General features: G+C 36.4%; 1 protein-coding gene across 2 annotated transcripts in view; it reads right to left on the bottom strand.

The window, feature by feature from the left end:
- Window positions 1–16,706, bottom strand: part of PDE3A (phosphodiesterase 3A) — a 326,308-nt gene that overhangs the window by 13,569 nt on the left and 296,033 nt on the right. For both annotated transcript variants that reach the window (XM_066264580.1, XM_066264581.1), the window contains exons 9-12: window positions 15,381–15,518; window positions 7,620–7,731; window positions 1,346–1,459; window positions 1,014–1,213 (exon numbers count right to left, since the gene is read on the bottom strand). In XM_066264580.1, coding sequence (XP_066120677.1) covers window positions 1,014–1,213; window positions 1,346–1,459; window positions 7,620–7,731; window positions 15,381–15,518 — 564 coding nt within the window. The remainder of the gene's footprint in view (window positions 1–1,013; window positions 1,214–1,345; window positions 1,460–7,619; window positions 7,732–15,380; window positions 15,519–16,706) is intronic.

The following is a 16,706-nucleotide window of genomic DNA, read 5'->3' as shown; positions in this document are numbered from 1 at the left end:
CAGGCAAAAAAGCAAGCAAAAAAAAAAAGAGAGAGAATAGGTTTTTGGGATCTTTAATAACATGGGTCCAGCTGATTAAATCAAGGAGAAGTTTACTGAGTTTAACTGAATAGATGATGATAACCAGATACTTAGTGATTAATTTTGACTTAAATGTAAATATATGCTAAGATGTACTTCTTTAAAGTTATCATTTTTGGAATAATGGTTCAAGAAAAAATTTTCCTCAAATGAAATAAATTGATTTTTAATTCCTACTAACCAATAAAATTCCCTAAGAATCATAATTGTTATAATTAATATATTTCAAAAGAATGGGATTTATATTCAAAGAAGTTGTACATTCTTAGAAGTCCAAAAAGATTTAGTTCCCTAATCTTTTCAGAAAGGGACTTCTGTACAGGTTGAATTTTCTTTGCTGAGGAATTTCATTAATGTGAATTCAAGTAGTTTTTCTTCCTTAAAAGAAAATTGAGGCCCTGGGAAGTTTTTTCAGCAAATGGAGTATGGGCCTGTTGTGGATGTTCCAGGTTCAAACCCGAGTCAGGACACACCGGAGAAGTGACCATCTGCTTCTCTTCCCCTTACTCTCCCCTTTCTCTCTCTCTTCCCCTCTTGCAGCCAGTGGCTTGATTGGTTCAAGCATCAGCCCCGGCACTCAGCATAGCTTGGTAGATTAAAGCATCAGCCCCAATGGGGATTGTGGTGTATCCCAGTTGGGGCACATCATGCAAGGAGTCTGTCTCACGATCTCCCCTTTTCTCCCTTATAAATTTGTTTTTTGAGAAAGGATCACCATGGGTAACAAACTTGCATGCCTTCCATTGATAACTTGGAACAAGCCATGCTATCCTTTCAAAAATTTAGCATGGTCTCTAATAATTTTATATCAGGGCTGAATAGGGTTTGGCTCATATTTTACTTGGTGCCTATTATAGATGAAATTTAAAACATTTTCTTCAGAGAAAGCTCTCAATTGAATTATTTCTCCTAATCAAAATAGAAGGAGTTACCTGAGGAGCACCAGTGGCAACCAGGAATGCATTAGTCCTCCCTGGGTGATCATAGTCGTGCATGGCTGCAGCCACATACAGCGCCATCAATTCTAAGGCAGGGATGTTTCCAGACAGACATCCATATTTATCATCTGGCACATTATACATTTTTGAGAATACATATCCCATATGTCCATGTGTAAATCCACTGTCAGAATCTAAAAAGAGAAGACAAAAGTAATAAAAAACTTTTTAAAAGAATTAAATTTGATGTCATTTATCTTAACCCCCATAAAAAAAGTACTCTTTTGTTCCATTCCCAGGGGAGCACAGATGGATTTAGCATGTACCTGAGTCACTTGCTGATCCGTGATCACTAATCACAGTTGAGAGGCCTGGAATAGGTTGCGTAGTAAGATACCAAACAGCATGTAAGACGTCAGTGGCATGGATTCTGTTATGATCTATAACCAATGCAAAGGAACCATCATTCAGTTGTGAAATTCGGGGTCCAAGGACTAACAGCGCCATCTACTGGATACATAGCTTAGTCCTAACATTTATATTCTGGTGAATGCCAGGCAAACGTTCTAGGATAAGTACTCTTCCATTATTCCATAATATTCCCAGTAACAAGAAAAAAAATCCTCAATATTCTTCATGTGTGCAGATGCCTAAGTGGAAAAAATCTGTATCCAGAGCATGCCAGGAACTTAATGTATCTAGGAAACTCACTGTGTGAAACAACTGTAATGCTTACTCTTATATTTATTTCCATGCTTCTGTACAGACTTGCAGCGGATTAGAACAAAGAACTACCTGTGTCATACTTTAACTGGTCAGACCAATGTGCTCAAATATGATCTGTGGATAGAATATAGTAGCACTTTTCTGTAAAAAATTTAAAATACTATAATGAAATGAATAATATATCTTTCATAAACTGATTAAATCCACAAAGCAAAATTAAAACCCAAAATTAATAATGTTCTCTGATCTGAAAATTCTGATTTGGGAAATATCTTAAAAACAAAACAAAAACCAAACTCTGTACAATAATGTAGGGAGCTGAGCCATTTAGAAGAGTAAAAACTATGGGGAAACCAAATCCTCTAGTAGTAAAGTCATTGTCATGGCAAGAGGGGTCTCTTCCATATGTAGCTCCTATTGAACAATGATCACAATGACCAAAGGCCCAGTATTTTTTTGGTTCACCCTCTTTTTTTGGTAAAATTCTTCTAAGTTTTTTTCCTTTCTATCAGGCCCTTCATGATACTTCATCAATATGTGTTATTGTAAATGTGCTTACTTTACACATTTTATTTTTACTGAACAACAATGCTAGTTGCCTTCTCCAATAAAATTATGCACCATTTAACAATTGGGATACATTCTAAGAAATGCATTGTTGGGTAATTTTGTCCTTGGGAGCAACATAGCATGCACTTATACAAACCTAGATGGTAGAGCCCTCTGCACACCTAGACTGTATGGTATACCACTGTCATAGAGGCCAAAATGGCATGATGTGGCATATGACTATATAACATTACATCTCCGAATATCAGTGAACAGAGCAGGAGAAGCAAAAAACAGAAGAGAACAAGAATGTCAATGGGAATTTGAGAGACACACAGTTCCCTGGTCAAGGAAGAAAGAAGAAACTATGATATCTGGGTGTTGGCAGCACATAGGAGACATAGGTAGATGGTGCCTATTTTTTATAATTCTGGCAACTCTTAGGAATCAATCTTTAGGTGACTAAAAACTCCAGAAATTCAGCTGGGGGACTGAATGAGGGTTTCAAAAGAGCTTTGAAAAAAGACCTCCTTAATCTCCCAAAGATGGCAGTAGTAAACCTGTGTACTGTCATTGATAAGGGTGAATACTTATATTATTTAGTACTTCAAGAATCAATTTTATTAAAACTGGAGTCTCAATCTCTGTGTATAGACTAAGTAATTCAACACAATTATATCTTATGCCTATACCTGTGTCATGGGCAAAGTTGATCATGTTAGAAGTTTCTGGATTTAGGGACGATCTGATTTTGTTCCTGCTCTGATATTTATTACCTGTGTTACCCTGAGTGAGTTATTTAAAATTCTGAGTCTCATTTCCTTCTCTTAAAAATATAAAGATAATCATTATTCCTATTTCATAGTACAATTGTGAGAATTACAGAAGGGAACATGTTTTAAAGTGCTTGATACAGTAAGCCTGCAATTAATGTAAATGTCATTTACATAAAAGAAATTTTCGGTGTTAGACCAAGATGGTGAATTAGCACAGATCACAGTTTTCTCTCAATGATTTGTAAGACTTGAATTGAAAAGCTAAAAATCAAAGCTCTACCAAGTCCATGAGGAGGGAGAAGGCAGTGATGAAAACTGCCTGGGGAGAAGATGGCAGCCTGGGCAGAGGGTAGAGTGGTTTGGCAATATGTTGGGAGAGAGCTTCTGGGAGTTGTTTTCCCTGTTGCAAGCTTGGAAAATTACTGTGTGTATATAATTACCACTGGTATTGCTAGTCAAGGAAATGGCACATGCACCCAGCATCACAAGGTGGATGGGGGCAGTATCAGGGTGTTGAAGAGCTGGTTTGGGGTGATAAATAGACTATCTCAGGTGCAGGGAAACTTGTAGCTCGAGAGCTATACTGCTTCAGGACCTGTTCCCCACCCTAAGGCTCAGGGCTAGGAGGCTTTATAGGTAATTTTTCACATTTTTCATGAACAAACAAACCTATCTTAATCATTAAATGCTGAAAATATAAAAAGAAAGGAAGCTGCCAAACTCATTTTATGAAGCTAGTATAGTCTTGATTAAAAATCTAGATAAGAAAATAGTGTGTCCGTGAAGTCATGGTGCACTTTTGACCGGTCACAGGAAAGCAACAAAAGACAATAGGAATGTAAAATCTGCACCAAATAAAAGGAAAACTCTCCCAGTTTCATACCTACTCAGTGCAGTTCGATGTGGGCTCACGTACAGATTTTTTTAGGGCTCCTTAGGTAGCTATCCTGTATAACCTCTACAGACTCATCACTGACTGATGGCCTACCAGAACGGGCTTTCTCCACCAAACTGCCAGTTTCCTTCAACTGCTTATCCCACTGAGTAATGTTATTCCTATGTGGTGGCACTTCATTATAAACGTGCCAATATTCATGTTGCACTTTGGTCACGGATTCGAATTTAGCGAGCCACAGTACACACTGGACTTTCCTCTGTACCGTCCACATCTCAACTGGCATGGCCATGGGCTACTCCGCTGTATACACGGTGTTATGTCATTATCTGCGCATGCGCACATACTGCCACATCATCCTACAGAAACTGGGAGGGTTTTCCCTTTATTTGGTGCATATTTCACATTTCTATCGTCTTTTGTTGCTTTCCTGTGACTGGTCAAAAGTGCACCATGACTTTACAGACATACTGTATATGATGGAGAGAGATAAAGAGAGAGCAAGCATGTGTGGATCTAGGACTACATTGTTACTATTACTTAAGCAGGATGAATAATTGTCTGCCTTGTAAGCAGTCAGTAACTTATTTATTAAACAAATATTTACATATCATCTACTATGTGCACATATTGTGCCAAGTGTTCATATCACAGTTGTTCTTACCATTAATTCTCTGGTGACCAAGTCAAGAGCAAAGGCACCCAGGAAAGAAGCCAGCTAGGTCAACAGAAAGACTTGACAGGTTTCTGCAGGAAACATATAGATGTCTTCCCTGCCTCTTTCTCTTTCCCTCTATCTTAAAATCTAGATTCTTTAAACTTTGGTAAGGGCTCTGGGTACAAATTTAAAAGCTTACATATTTTCTCCCTTCAACAATTTAAAAGTGTACTTAGAAGTATAGTAAAATTTAGTCTCTAAAATTTTAGGTCATTGGCATATTAAATTTAATCCAAGCCTATTTAGGATACTCAGGCTTTTTCATTTAGTTATGTATTTATTTAGTTAGAGATGTTAGAAATATAGTTCTCTAGCAGTAAGCATTTAAAAAGTAGACACACAACAAAATTTTACATATGCTAATGATAATTAATGATAAAGTTTTAAAATAATTATCCATATTAGTATAAATTAGCAACCCTACCACATACAAAGTATTATTATTTAAAAGTGATCATCAATCAAGGTAAAACTTTCTTGAGAGAAGATCTAATTAAATTTCTTTTACAAAAAAGTGGGGATTCAAGTAGAACAAGCAGGATTATAAAAACAAATTCTTTTCACATGGCATGAAGAACCCACTATTTCAAGAAAACCTGTTTACTGGTAACATATAAAAATGTAATAAGAAAATGTAAAATAATTACAAATTTTAGAATCTGAAAACTTCTTTTTACACTTAAAGACTGGTCAGCACTCCTTTGATTTAATGGTATACACACACACACACACACACACACACACACATACACACACTACCTACAGTAGTGTTTTTCCAATGCTAGTCTGTGGACTGATCCACCAGAAGTTTTGTGATGGCCAGTGAAAGAGGTAAGTAACCATCTGACACTGTGTGAAGATTACAGACCCATTGACCTTAGTCGAATTTACTTATGCTCAGAGTGATTTCTGCCTTAGTGGTCCCCAAAATAATTCTCTTATTTTCACCTGTCCCTAAGTGTAAAAAGGTTGAAAACCACTGGCAAGAAAGATGTCAATAATTATTATCAATTGCTCAATGGAACTTGACTTTAGTGGGCTATATCACCAAAATATATTTGGAAATATAACATTAATTTGTGAAGTGAGTCTGGTGATTAGCTGTCCTTTAGTGTTTTCACTGGCTTCCTTTCTATAAAAATTTCTGTAATGACTTAACCTTTGAGAAATCACTAGCACATGTCAACCACTGGCATCCAACTAGGGTGAGTATTGGGAAAGTGTTATTAAGAAAGCAAGACTTATCTTGAGATCCCTTCAAACTATTCCTTTCTCATGAATCTCTTCCAACTTCCATAGTCCCATTGACCAGACCTTCCCGAGGGGCCCAGGGCTCCTCTCTCTTTCATGCCCACTCTCCTATTTCGCCTGCATTTTGGTCCTATATTCTCCAACAAAACTAGTTTGTAGATCAAGTTCTTTATTCTTTTTTTCTATCATGCACCATTGGCTGCGCATTTTTATTTCAGAGGGGCATGTGCAGGCATCTTGATAAGTAATATATTGATAATGAACCACTTTCTGGAAATACCTGTGCCTTATCTGTCTCCACAGAATATTTATTTATCTTAGCTCTTTGTTAACCACAAAAGACATGGGCTCTGAAGTCTAAAGTAAATAAAAGCAATTTAAAAATGAAGACATGATTTAAACAACATATTTCTAAGGTATATTCCATCTCATATATTATGTTTGACTATTTTTCTTTCTAAGAATGTATTTTTTTAAAATACCATATGATTTCTACACATTTTCACAACTTCTCTGATTGGACTCATGGTCATTTTTTCTGGCTCCATATATATTTTTTTAGCACGTATGACAATTCTACTTATGTGGCCTGATGCTACTTGAAATGGTATATATTGAAAATATAATTTAATATCTCCTTTGTGTTCCAATTTCTCATGAATATAAAGGACAAAATTTTTCTCACAATATTCAAAGTTCATAAGCTTAAACACTGGCTGTGTCCCTTCCTTTGGTCTTTGTATTTATTTTATTTTAAAAATGTTTCTAATAACTTCTTCATAACTATAGTACTTCCAGATGTTTCCTCTTTTTTATTTTATTACTTAGACCATCATCCTACTGTCCCTCTATCCTCAGCCAGGTTTATCTTATACTGAAAAACTTCAATGGTTAGTGATTTAACTCTGCAGATGCCAGAATAAAAGTTGAATTCAGCCAATAAAAGGAGTACATTATATAATGAGCAATAAATTGAACATTTAATGATTTATCACACACTTACTATATATAAGGCACCATTATAATCCCTTTATTTTTTAGATTAATTTTTACTTATTGATTTCAGCAAAAGAGGAAGGTAGAGAGAGAGAGAGAGAGAGAGAGGAAGAGGGAGGAATATCAATGTGTTCTTGTATGTGCCCTAACCGGAGATTGAACTGGCAACCTCAGTGCTTTGGGATGATGCTCTAACTAACCAAGCTATCTATCAAGGACAAATCCCTTTAGAATTATACCTCATTTCATTCTCATACTAATTCTATGAAGCAGAAATTATGATCTCTATTTTACAGATTAAGATTTGAGGCATGAAAAAGAAAACCAGATAGAAGGTGATAGAAGACAATTTGACTTTGGGTGATGGGTATGCAACATAATCAAATGTCACAGTAACCTGGAGATGTTTTCTCTGAACCTATGTACCATGACTGATCAATGTTACCCTATTAAAATATTAAAAAAAAAAGAGGCATGCAGAGAGTAAGAGCCAGGCTCTCCTATAACTGAAATGTGAAGGGGCCAGGATTCTGATACAGGCTATTAGCTCCAAATCACTACACCATGTGGCCATATGGTGTATTTACAATGTGTAATTTTGCACCAGCTACTAATGATTCAATCTCCCATTACCCATAGCAAATTCTGTGGAATTTTAGTGTATTATTTCACAAATAACTTGGACTTACAAGGAATTTCCCTGTATCCAATCTCCAAAGCATGGAAGTAATTCATAAATTCCCTAACTGGAATTTTGAAAGCTTCAAAGAGGCCCATGTCTTCAAAAAGCCTGTATGATACCTGTAAAAGAGAAAGACAAAGCCTTAAAAAACATTCTATATTAGACATAAAAAGAAAAAAGTCTAACCAGGGGGTGGCGCAGTGGATAGAGCATTGAACTGGGATGCGGAGGACCCAGGTTCGAGACCTCGAGGTTGACAGCTTGAGTGCGGGCTCATCTGGTTTGAGCAAAGCTCACCAGCTTGGGCTCAAGGTCAAGGCACATATGAGAAAGCGATCAGGCCTGACCTGTGGTGGCGCAGTGGATAAAGCGTCGACCTGGAAATGCTGAGGTCGCCGGTTCGAAACCCTGGGCTTGCCTGGTCAAGGCACATATGGGAGTTGATGCTTCCAGCTCCTCCCCCCTGTCTCTCTCTCCTCTCTCTCTGTCTCTCTCTCTCTCCTCTCTAAAATGAATAATAAAAAAAAAGAAAGCGATCAATGAATAACTAAGGTGTCACAACAAAAAACTGATGATTGATGCTTCTTATCTCTCTTCGTTCCTGTCTGTCCCTATCTATCCTTCTGACTCTTCGTCTCTGTAAAAAAAAAACAAAAGAAAAAAAGAAAAAAAGTTTAAATGATATTTACAGCCAATAGAGATACTAATTGGAAATAATAAATCAAATACATATTGAAGATCTCTATGCTCTAACCCTTGAAATTCCTGACCACAAGCGGTACATAATTTATTTTTAAAGATAGAGAAATACACCCAAAAAACAACCAGCCAAGAAACCAAAACAGTGTAAACTATATAAACATATCAAGGCATAGATTGTGTGTTATCAATAACTGGAGCATATTTACTGAATTGCAAATTGTATAGTACATACTATAAGCAGTAATAAAAGAATAAGAGAAAGCTTACTTTTGTATATATATTCTTAATACATGTAGTTTTCCAGAAGATAAAGAATTCAGAGTTGTGTCTTAGTAAAGGATAATAGGAAAAGGGATAGTCTTGACTAAAATTCATAGAGAAACAGGATTTATTTTAATCCAAAACAAATAACAATATCTAAACTATCTTTCCTAACTCTTCTTTCTCCTCTGAGAATCTATACTCTATCCAATTCTTTTCATAGGTCTAGTGATTTAAATTAAATGAATGCCTTTGGATGTAATTGACTTTTTTGACATGCAGATGATGATAAAAAAAAACAGATAAAGGGACAGAACATGGTAGTGGGGAGAGAATTCTGGTACAGGTGGAATTTAGCACTATTTAAAGTGGCCTTATTTCATGTTACAAAGGCACAATGTTGGTTATAATTCAGGAGATTTAAAAAAGAATTATTCATCATCTTTACCTGCATTCCTTCATAAAATTATCTTGAAATACTTCCTCTAGTCTAAATCTTTGATATATGACTTCACAGTTAAATTTCCATCTTTTGTTTCTGACTTTCAAATCTATTCAAATTCAATAACTTTTTAGAAATTACATATTCAATGCTTGTTACTATGTGATATATATGTATATATGGGGGTCCTCTGGTTATGACAGTATCTACATATGATGTTTCGAGTTTATGACGCTCACTCTCATAAAAACTTAAAAAAAATTGAGACGTGAGCATTTTGGTTTACGCTGTTAGTGTTGTACTTATGGACAATGTGGGTGAACTAGTTTGGTTATGCATGGTGGTAGAATACTCAGTACATTGTACAATATAGTATATCTATATCCTTTTCCTTTCTCTGTGGCTTAGTTGCGTTTCTATTTTCTAGATTGTGATTTTACAACTATGTTAGGATAGGTAAGTGATTTAGGCTGGGGTGTGTTTCCACCTACACCAAAATTTGGGTTATGTCACACTTGTAGGAACAGAAGTGTTGTAACCCGAGGACCCCACTATATGTATACATAGATACATACCTAACAGAGATTCATTCATTTAATATTTATCTAGAGTGCCTATTATGTTCTAGACAATTTTCAATATATGAGGCATATGTGTGTGTGTGTAAACAATGATCTATACCTTGATGGAATTTATGGTCTAGGAGGGGAGGCAATAAACAGACATAATAAGAAAGGTATATACTATGACAGAAAGTTTTAAGTTATATACAAAAAAAAGAAAAGTCAGCAGGGATGAAGGGTTAGGAATACAGAGAAGGTATAGTAATGCTTTTTAAAATATAGGGTTAGGGTAGGCATTTTCAGGTGACATTTAAGCAAAGAATTAAAGGATATGTGAAGTGAGATACATAGATATCTAAGGAAAGAACTTCTTATGTAGAGTAAAAGTCAGTGCAAAGGCTCTGAGGTATGCTTGCTATATTTAGGAAACAGAAAGAAGGCCAGCATGTCTAAAGCAAAATGAATGAGGATAGGAATAGAATTTAAGCTGAGATATGTGCAGTCTTGATAACCAGATTGACCATTATAAGGACTTTCACCAAAGGACTTGCACCCTGAGTGAGACAGGGAGCCACTGAAGACAATGCAGCAGGAGAGTGACTTTATTTGACATAGGTTTTAAAAAGAGCACTAGAGTTACTGGTTGAGAATAGAATAAATAATACGTATATCAACTTCTGTGTGGTTTATTTTTTAACTCTGTTAAAAAACAAATATATTTATTTTTTACCCTTTTCTGTTTAATATCACATCTCCATCTTCCATCTATAAAAATGCAATAGCAAGTGAAATTTATGGTTTTCAGCTAGTTTTTCTTTTATTTTCCCTTTAATACTACTTTAGATGATATCAAGCTCTTATTTATAAATACTTAATGCATTTAACTATGCATATTACTTTAATAACACTAACCATAATAACAGTTGTTGATATATATGTACATATGTATGTCTATATATTTAGCATTTAGTGAGAAGCCTGTTTTAAATACTTTAGATATATTATTTATATGTAATTAATCTTCACAATATCTTCTGAGATAGGTATGATTTATCACTAACATTTGATAGCAGAAGAAGCTGAGGCACAGAGAGTCTGAGTGACCCTTCCAAGACCACACAGCAAACACATTATCAGAAACAGAATTCAAGCCAAGCAGTTTGGCTTCAGATTTCGTACTGTTAAGTGTTTCAAATCCTACCACAAATATTTGAAAAACAATGTTGTTAGAATTACAAATTAAATTTTGCTATTAGTTTCTTTAAACATTTGAAAGATGAATTGAATAATAAAGACAACAAGATATTTTACAGTTGATTTTAAAACAGGACAATTTTCACCAAGAGCTGTTAAAAATCCACCACCAATGACCCAAACTCAAACACAAACATTACCATTAACCACGTAAAAATTGGTAACTGAAAAAAGGGAAGCACTGTTCCAAAATCTGAATAATATCCTTTCAAATTTATTAAAATAAACATGATAATCATCAAAAAGACAGGCAGTATATTGAGACTGGGAAGTCATTTCCACAGCACATATGTCTCTTTAAAGTCTTTTGAAGTGAGATTTTTTCTGTGTAGTTTCAGCCAAAAGGTGATTTCTTGGAATGCTCAAGTTAATTCATTTCAGATGTCCTAAATTCTTAGTAACATGAAAAAAATATGCTTTTCACACAGTGAAAATGTCATGATTTTTGTCCTTAAAAACTCAAATCAAAGAAAAAAACCCTGTAAAGTTCTATTTAGCAGTGCAAACAAAATTGCAGTTCCAAAAAGTTTACAGTTTTGTAAATGGAAAAAATAAACAGTGACATAATAAGAATCAGGCAGTTATATGTTTATTTTTGAAAGATGACTAAAAAACATTAATGGATTTTATCTACATCTAATTGTTAATTATCTCTAATCTTCCTAATGTCTACTCATACCCACGACTCTTAGAAAACATTTGGTGGCAAAGCTGTCAGGCTCCCCTTCCCGCCCTCCGAGCTCAGGGCTTGGAGGCGACTGGTCTGCAATGAAATCTGACACGCTGTCATTGGCTGTAAAACTGCTGCTATAGTAACCACTTTCTGCTTGCTCACACTCTCCATTTGGAGAGTTTAGAGATGTAATAAATGAATGTGTTTTATAGGGGGTTAAGAAGCAGTTGATATAAAGGTATAAAGCCGGGACTTGCTAATATGATATGTCTGCATTCTAATCATGGATCCACTATGTAGTGTATGACTGTGGATGAAAAGTATCATCCTCTCTGAAGCCTCCAATGCCTCTTCTGTAAAAAAGTAAAAAAACAACCAGCATCAAAGTTACTGAGAAAAGTATATTATAATTTTGGGGAGCCTGAATGTATATATCAAATACAAAACAATGAGGTCTCTTCTCTCTCCTTACCAGGGAACTCTCCAGTAAAAGAGGGGAGACCCCCTGTCCCATCGCCACATTTTCCTGAGGCACCAGTGCAGGCATATTTACAGGAAAATCATTCCCTTGGATTCAGAGTCTGCAAAGGGGTTCAGAAAGTGGTCTATAAAACTCCCCAGAGGAGCCCTGATATGTGAGGCTGAGGCGGACTGAACACGAGAGGCTGCCCTGAGTACTATTCAGCCATCAGAAAAGATGGCATCCTGCCGTGTGTGACAGCACGAATGGATAATGAGAACATGCTAAGCAAAATAAGTCAGTCAGAAAAAAACAAGAACCATATCATTTCACTCTTATGTGGGATATAAAACTGAAACACATGGATATAGACACCGGTATGGTGGTTACCAGAGGGAAGGGGCCTGGTGGAGTGATAAAGTGTAAAGGGGGCCAAATACAGTGTGTCCGTAAAGTCATGGTGCACTTTTGATCAGTCACAGGAAAGCAACAAAAGATGATAGAAATGTGAAATCTGCAACAAATAAAAGGAAAACCCTCCCAGTTTCTGTAATATGATGTGGCAGCATGTGCACATGTGCAGATGATGACATAACACCGTGTATACAGCGGAGCAGCCCACGGCCATGCCAGTCGAGATGTGGATGGTACAGAGGAAAGTTCAGTGTGTTCTGTGGCTCGCTAAATTCGAATTCGTGACCAAAGTGCAACGTGAATATTGGCACGTTTATAACGAAGCGCCACCACATAGGAAAAACATTACTCGGTGGGATAAGCAGTTGAAGGAAACCGGCAGTTTGGTGGAGAAACCCCGTTCTGGTAGGCCATCAGTCAGTGACGAGTCTGGTAGAGGCTATACAGGATAGCTACCTAAGGAGCCCTAAAAAATCTGTGTGAGCCCACATCAAACTGCACTGAATAGGTATGAAACTGAGAGAGTTTTCCTTTTATTTGGTGCAGATTTCACATTTCTATTGTCTTTTGTTGCTTTTCTGTGACCGGTCAAAAATGCACCATGACTTTACGGACACACTGTATATGGTGATGGAACAGGATCTGACTTTGGGTGGTGGGCACACAGTATAAGGTATTGATTGTGGATCACAAAAATGCACACTTCAAACCTATATGATCGTATTAACCAAAGCCACCCCAATAAATTTAATTTAAAATTAATTAAAAAAAAGAAAACTTTTTTATTAGGAAAAAAAAGGAAAGAAAAATGGCTGCCTTTAAACCTGTCCTTAAGCTCAGCTAGCTTAAAAAATGTTGTTTCGTACTGAGGGGAGAGGAGAAGAATGGGCTAAATAAATCCTGATAAAAGAAAAGGGCAGTTTTAGTCTTCAACGTGTTCATGGTCAGGATAAAGTCTAGCAGAGGCAATGCCTGCATATTATATTGATTTTGTAATTATACTGAGTTTCATATTCCATTAATCCTTTTAGCATACTTCTTTTGTATGTAGCATGAACTGTCATTATTTTGACATCTCATTTCCCTACTAGAACGGGAGTTCCTTAAGGCAGGAACAAATTTTTCTTCTTGAAACTAGATTAATACTTGTTTGTGGAACTGAACTATAGAAGAAAAGGTCCCACTATCTTCTTCCTTCATACTTTCATGGATCAGGAATCTTCATCCTGAAGTTCTATACTTAGATACTGGCTGAGAGGTTCAAACAAAGACTGTCTCTGATATGTAAAGTAGAAATAAGGGTAATAAGTGACTTCTCAGCCCTGGCCGGTTGGCTCAGCGGTAGAGCGTCGGCCTAGCGTGCGGAGGACCCGGGTTCGATTCCCGGCCAGGGCACATAGGAGAAGCGCCCATTTGCTTCTCCACCCCTCCGCCGCGCCTTCCTCTCTGTCTCTCTCTTCCCCTCCCGCAGCCAAGGCTCCATTGGAGCAAAGATGGCCCGGGTGCTGGGGATGGCTCTGTGGCCTCTGCCCCAGGCGCTAGAGTGGCTCTGGTCGCAACATGGCGACGCCCAGGATGGGCAGAGCATCGCCCCCTGGTGGGCAGAGCGTCGCCCCCTGGTGGGTGTGCCGGGTGGATCCCGGTCGGGCGCATGCGGGAGTCTGACTGTCTCTCCCTGTTTCCAGCTTCAGAAAAATGCAAAAAAAAAAAAAAAAAAAAAAAATAAGTGACTTCTCTTCTAGTGTTTTGCAGGGAGTGTTGTGGCAATAATAAATCTGGGTCCTGAATCCTACTCTGTGACTTATATTAAAAAGTTTGGTAGGCTTTAGTATCTTTGTTGTGATATTTACTAAATCTATAAGAACTCACCTAAAACATTTTTAAATAAGCTACTAAGTATTATTATATTATCCTTTTCTTATTTTGTTTTTATTTTAGTGAGAGGCAGGGAGGCAGAGACAGATTCTTGCATGCACCCCAACCGAAATCCACTAGGTAAGCCCACGAGGGGGTGATGCTCTGCCCATCTGGGGCCCTTGATCCATTGTCACCTGAGCCATTTTTTAGTGCCTGAGGTAGAGGCCACAGAACCATCCTCAGCGCCTGGGGCCAACTCACTCTAATCAAGCTTCAGGAGGGGAGGAGAAGAGAGAGAGAGAGAGAAGTGAGGGGGGGGTGAAGAAGCAGATGGGCACTTCACTTGTATGTCCTGACCAAGAATTGAACCTGGGATATTCACATGCTGGGCTGATACTCTACTGCTGAACCAACTGGCCAGGGTGTATTATCCCTTTTAATTAAGAGTGTATACTTTGATAATAGAGTAAATTCATTGTTTTGTTTTGCTTATTGAGAACATACTAATTCTTAATTTCTGTATTTTTTTTCCCTCAGAGAAATATCTGTTTATTTGGGAAATCTTGAAAATAGTTTAGTTTAAGGAAAAAAATATTAAAAAGCTAATTATGCAGCTATATCCTATACTTTATACTTTTGTAATACATTAAGGTTGTTTCCATATTAATATCCAGAGAACTCTATTTGGTGTGTTTCTCATAGCACAGGGGAAAAACTAAGCATAATATCTTAGTTTTGATAAGGCTTAAGCACTATAATAGTCAAAAAGTTTAGAAAATAATTAATGAAAATAGTTACAATAAATTTGTGTTTATAAGTAGGTAACTTTCTTCTTTTGAGAGTTTGTGTCAGTTTTTCTTCTACTGAATTCTATGGATTTTAGATCATTTCTCTATCTTGCTTGTGTATCCCTGCTTCTTCCCAAAAATACATCCTTTCATTGAAGAATATGGTATTTTACTCACTTAAAGTGCAAATTACATTTGTTAATCCAGGACCAAGAAATCTATGGAATGTTGTGTACTAAAATTTCCTTTCTGTGCCTACTACCCGCCACTGGCATCAAGCATGTACAGAGCTCTAACCAACCAAGGAATTGTTTTTTCTGCATTTAAAGTCAAAGGTATGAATGCATTTCTTACTTGACTAAGTATACGGCCACATTTTCTTCCTATTTTTTCCACCAAATCAAAAATTGGAAAATTCCAAGTATTTAGCTGGTCCATAATTGAGTCCAAGTTACCCATGACAAGAGGTTCAGGAGCAAGAACTGGTTTGTCCTATAAAAAAAATGAAAGCATTGTTAACAACATATAATATTGCTACAAAGTAATTCATGCTTTGGTAAGTTCAATTCAACAACTGAGTTTACTTGAAATAATGTCTGACTGAATGGGTGGGCTCTAAAAAAAAAATCAAGATGAACATGACACTGGCCTCAAAGTAAGGAGAAAAGGTCCTGATGCTGTTTCAGGCCATGAATTTGGCACTGTTAGGTGCCTGCCTTTGTTGGTTCATACATGCTATAGCAAAAAATAAAAAAGCAAGCCAGCAAAGAAAAGAAAAAAAAAGGATGTTTCTTCCACAAATTAACATAAGTGCTTTTGAGTCTATTGTGGGATACCTAAATAAAGAATCAAAAGTTTCAGAACACTTTAAAATTGTATGTAAATTTCTCTCTTTATATATTTATGTAAAATTTTCTGAGATGAGCATTCCTGGCTTACATTGGACTCTCAAAAGAAACTCATGAGTGGGGGGGGGCTTAATCACCCTCATTCTAATTGGTCAAATTTGTATTACTACTTCAAAATTAGCATTAATCCTGCAGAATGACAGCAGCCACATTTTCCAGTGATTTTATTTTATTTTATTTTTCCAGTGATTTTAGTTTAATTCATGTGATGTATGATTTCCAAAGAAACATGTACTGTACAGATGTAGCAACATTTTATAATTGTTCCTAAATAAGGACATTCTTAAGGGTACATTTACCAAGAAAAGAAAAATAAATAACAATACGAAAATAAATAAATTAATTTATCTGAAAATCTCTTTGACTTAAAAGCATAAATGGTAAGTCAGGTTGAAGAAAAATGAGAGTAGCAGTAACTGATAATCACATGACAGTCGCTATTTTCTACCATTTGCTGGCTCCCCAGATTAATCGGACTCAATTATGCTTTTATCTTCTATAAATGGATCACTTTAAACCTAAAATAAATCATTATTAAAGGATATTTTAATGGGTAGCAAGTGTCAATGTAAACTTGATTTAATATGACAAAGGAAATAAATATTGGCTCACTTTCTGAGGTGCTAGAAAAAGGACAACAGATGCCCTAAGACAGCCAACACAGTTCACTGTATTGATTGACAGCTATAAAACAGTACTTGACTGAATGAAATGATTCATTTTTTCCTATGTATATTTACACTTTTAGTTTGGAATAAGAAATGTCTATAAT

The sequence above is a fragment of the Saccopteryx bilineata genome, chromosome 1, assembly GCF_036850765.1.
Source record: "Saccopteryx bilineata isolate mSacBil1 chromosome 1, mSacBil1_pri_phased_curated, whole genome shotgun sequence".
In the NCBI taxonomy this organism is placed as follows: Eukaryota; Metazoa; Chordata; class Mammalia; order Chiroptera; family Emballonuridae; genus Saccopteryx; species Saccopteryx bilineata.
The sequence above is the reverse complement of the archived record's forward strand: the minus strand, read 5'-3'. Positions and strand labels throughout refer to the sequence as shown.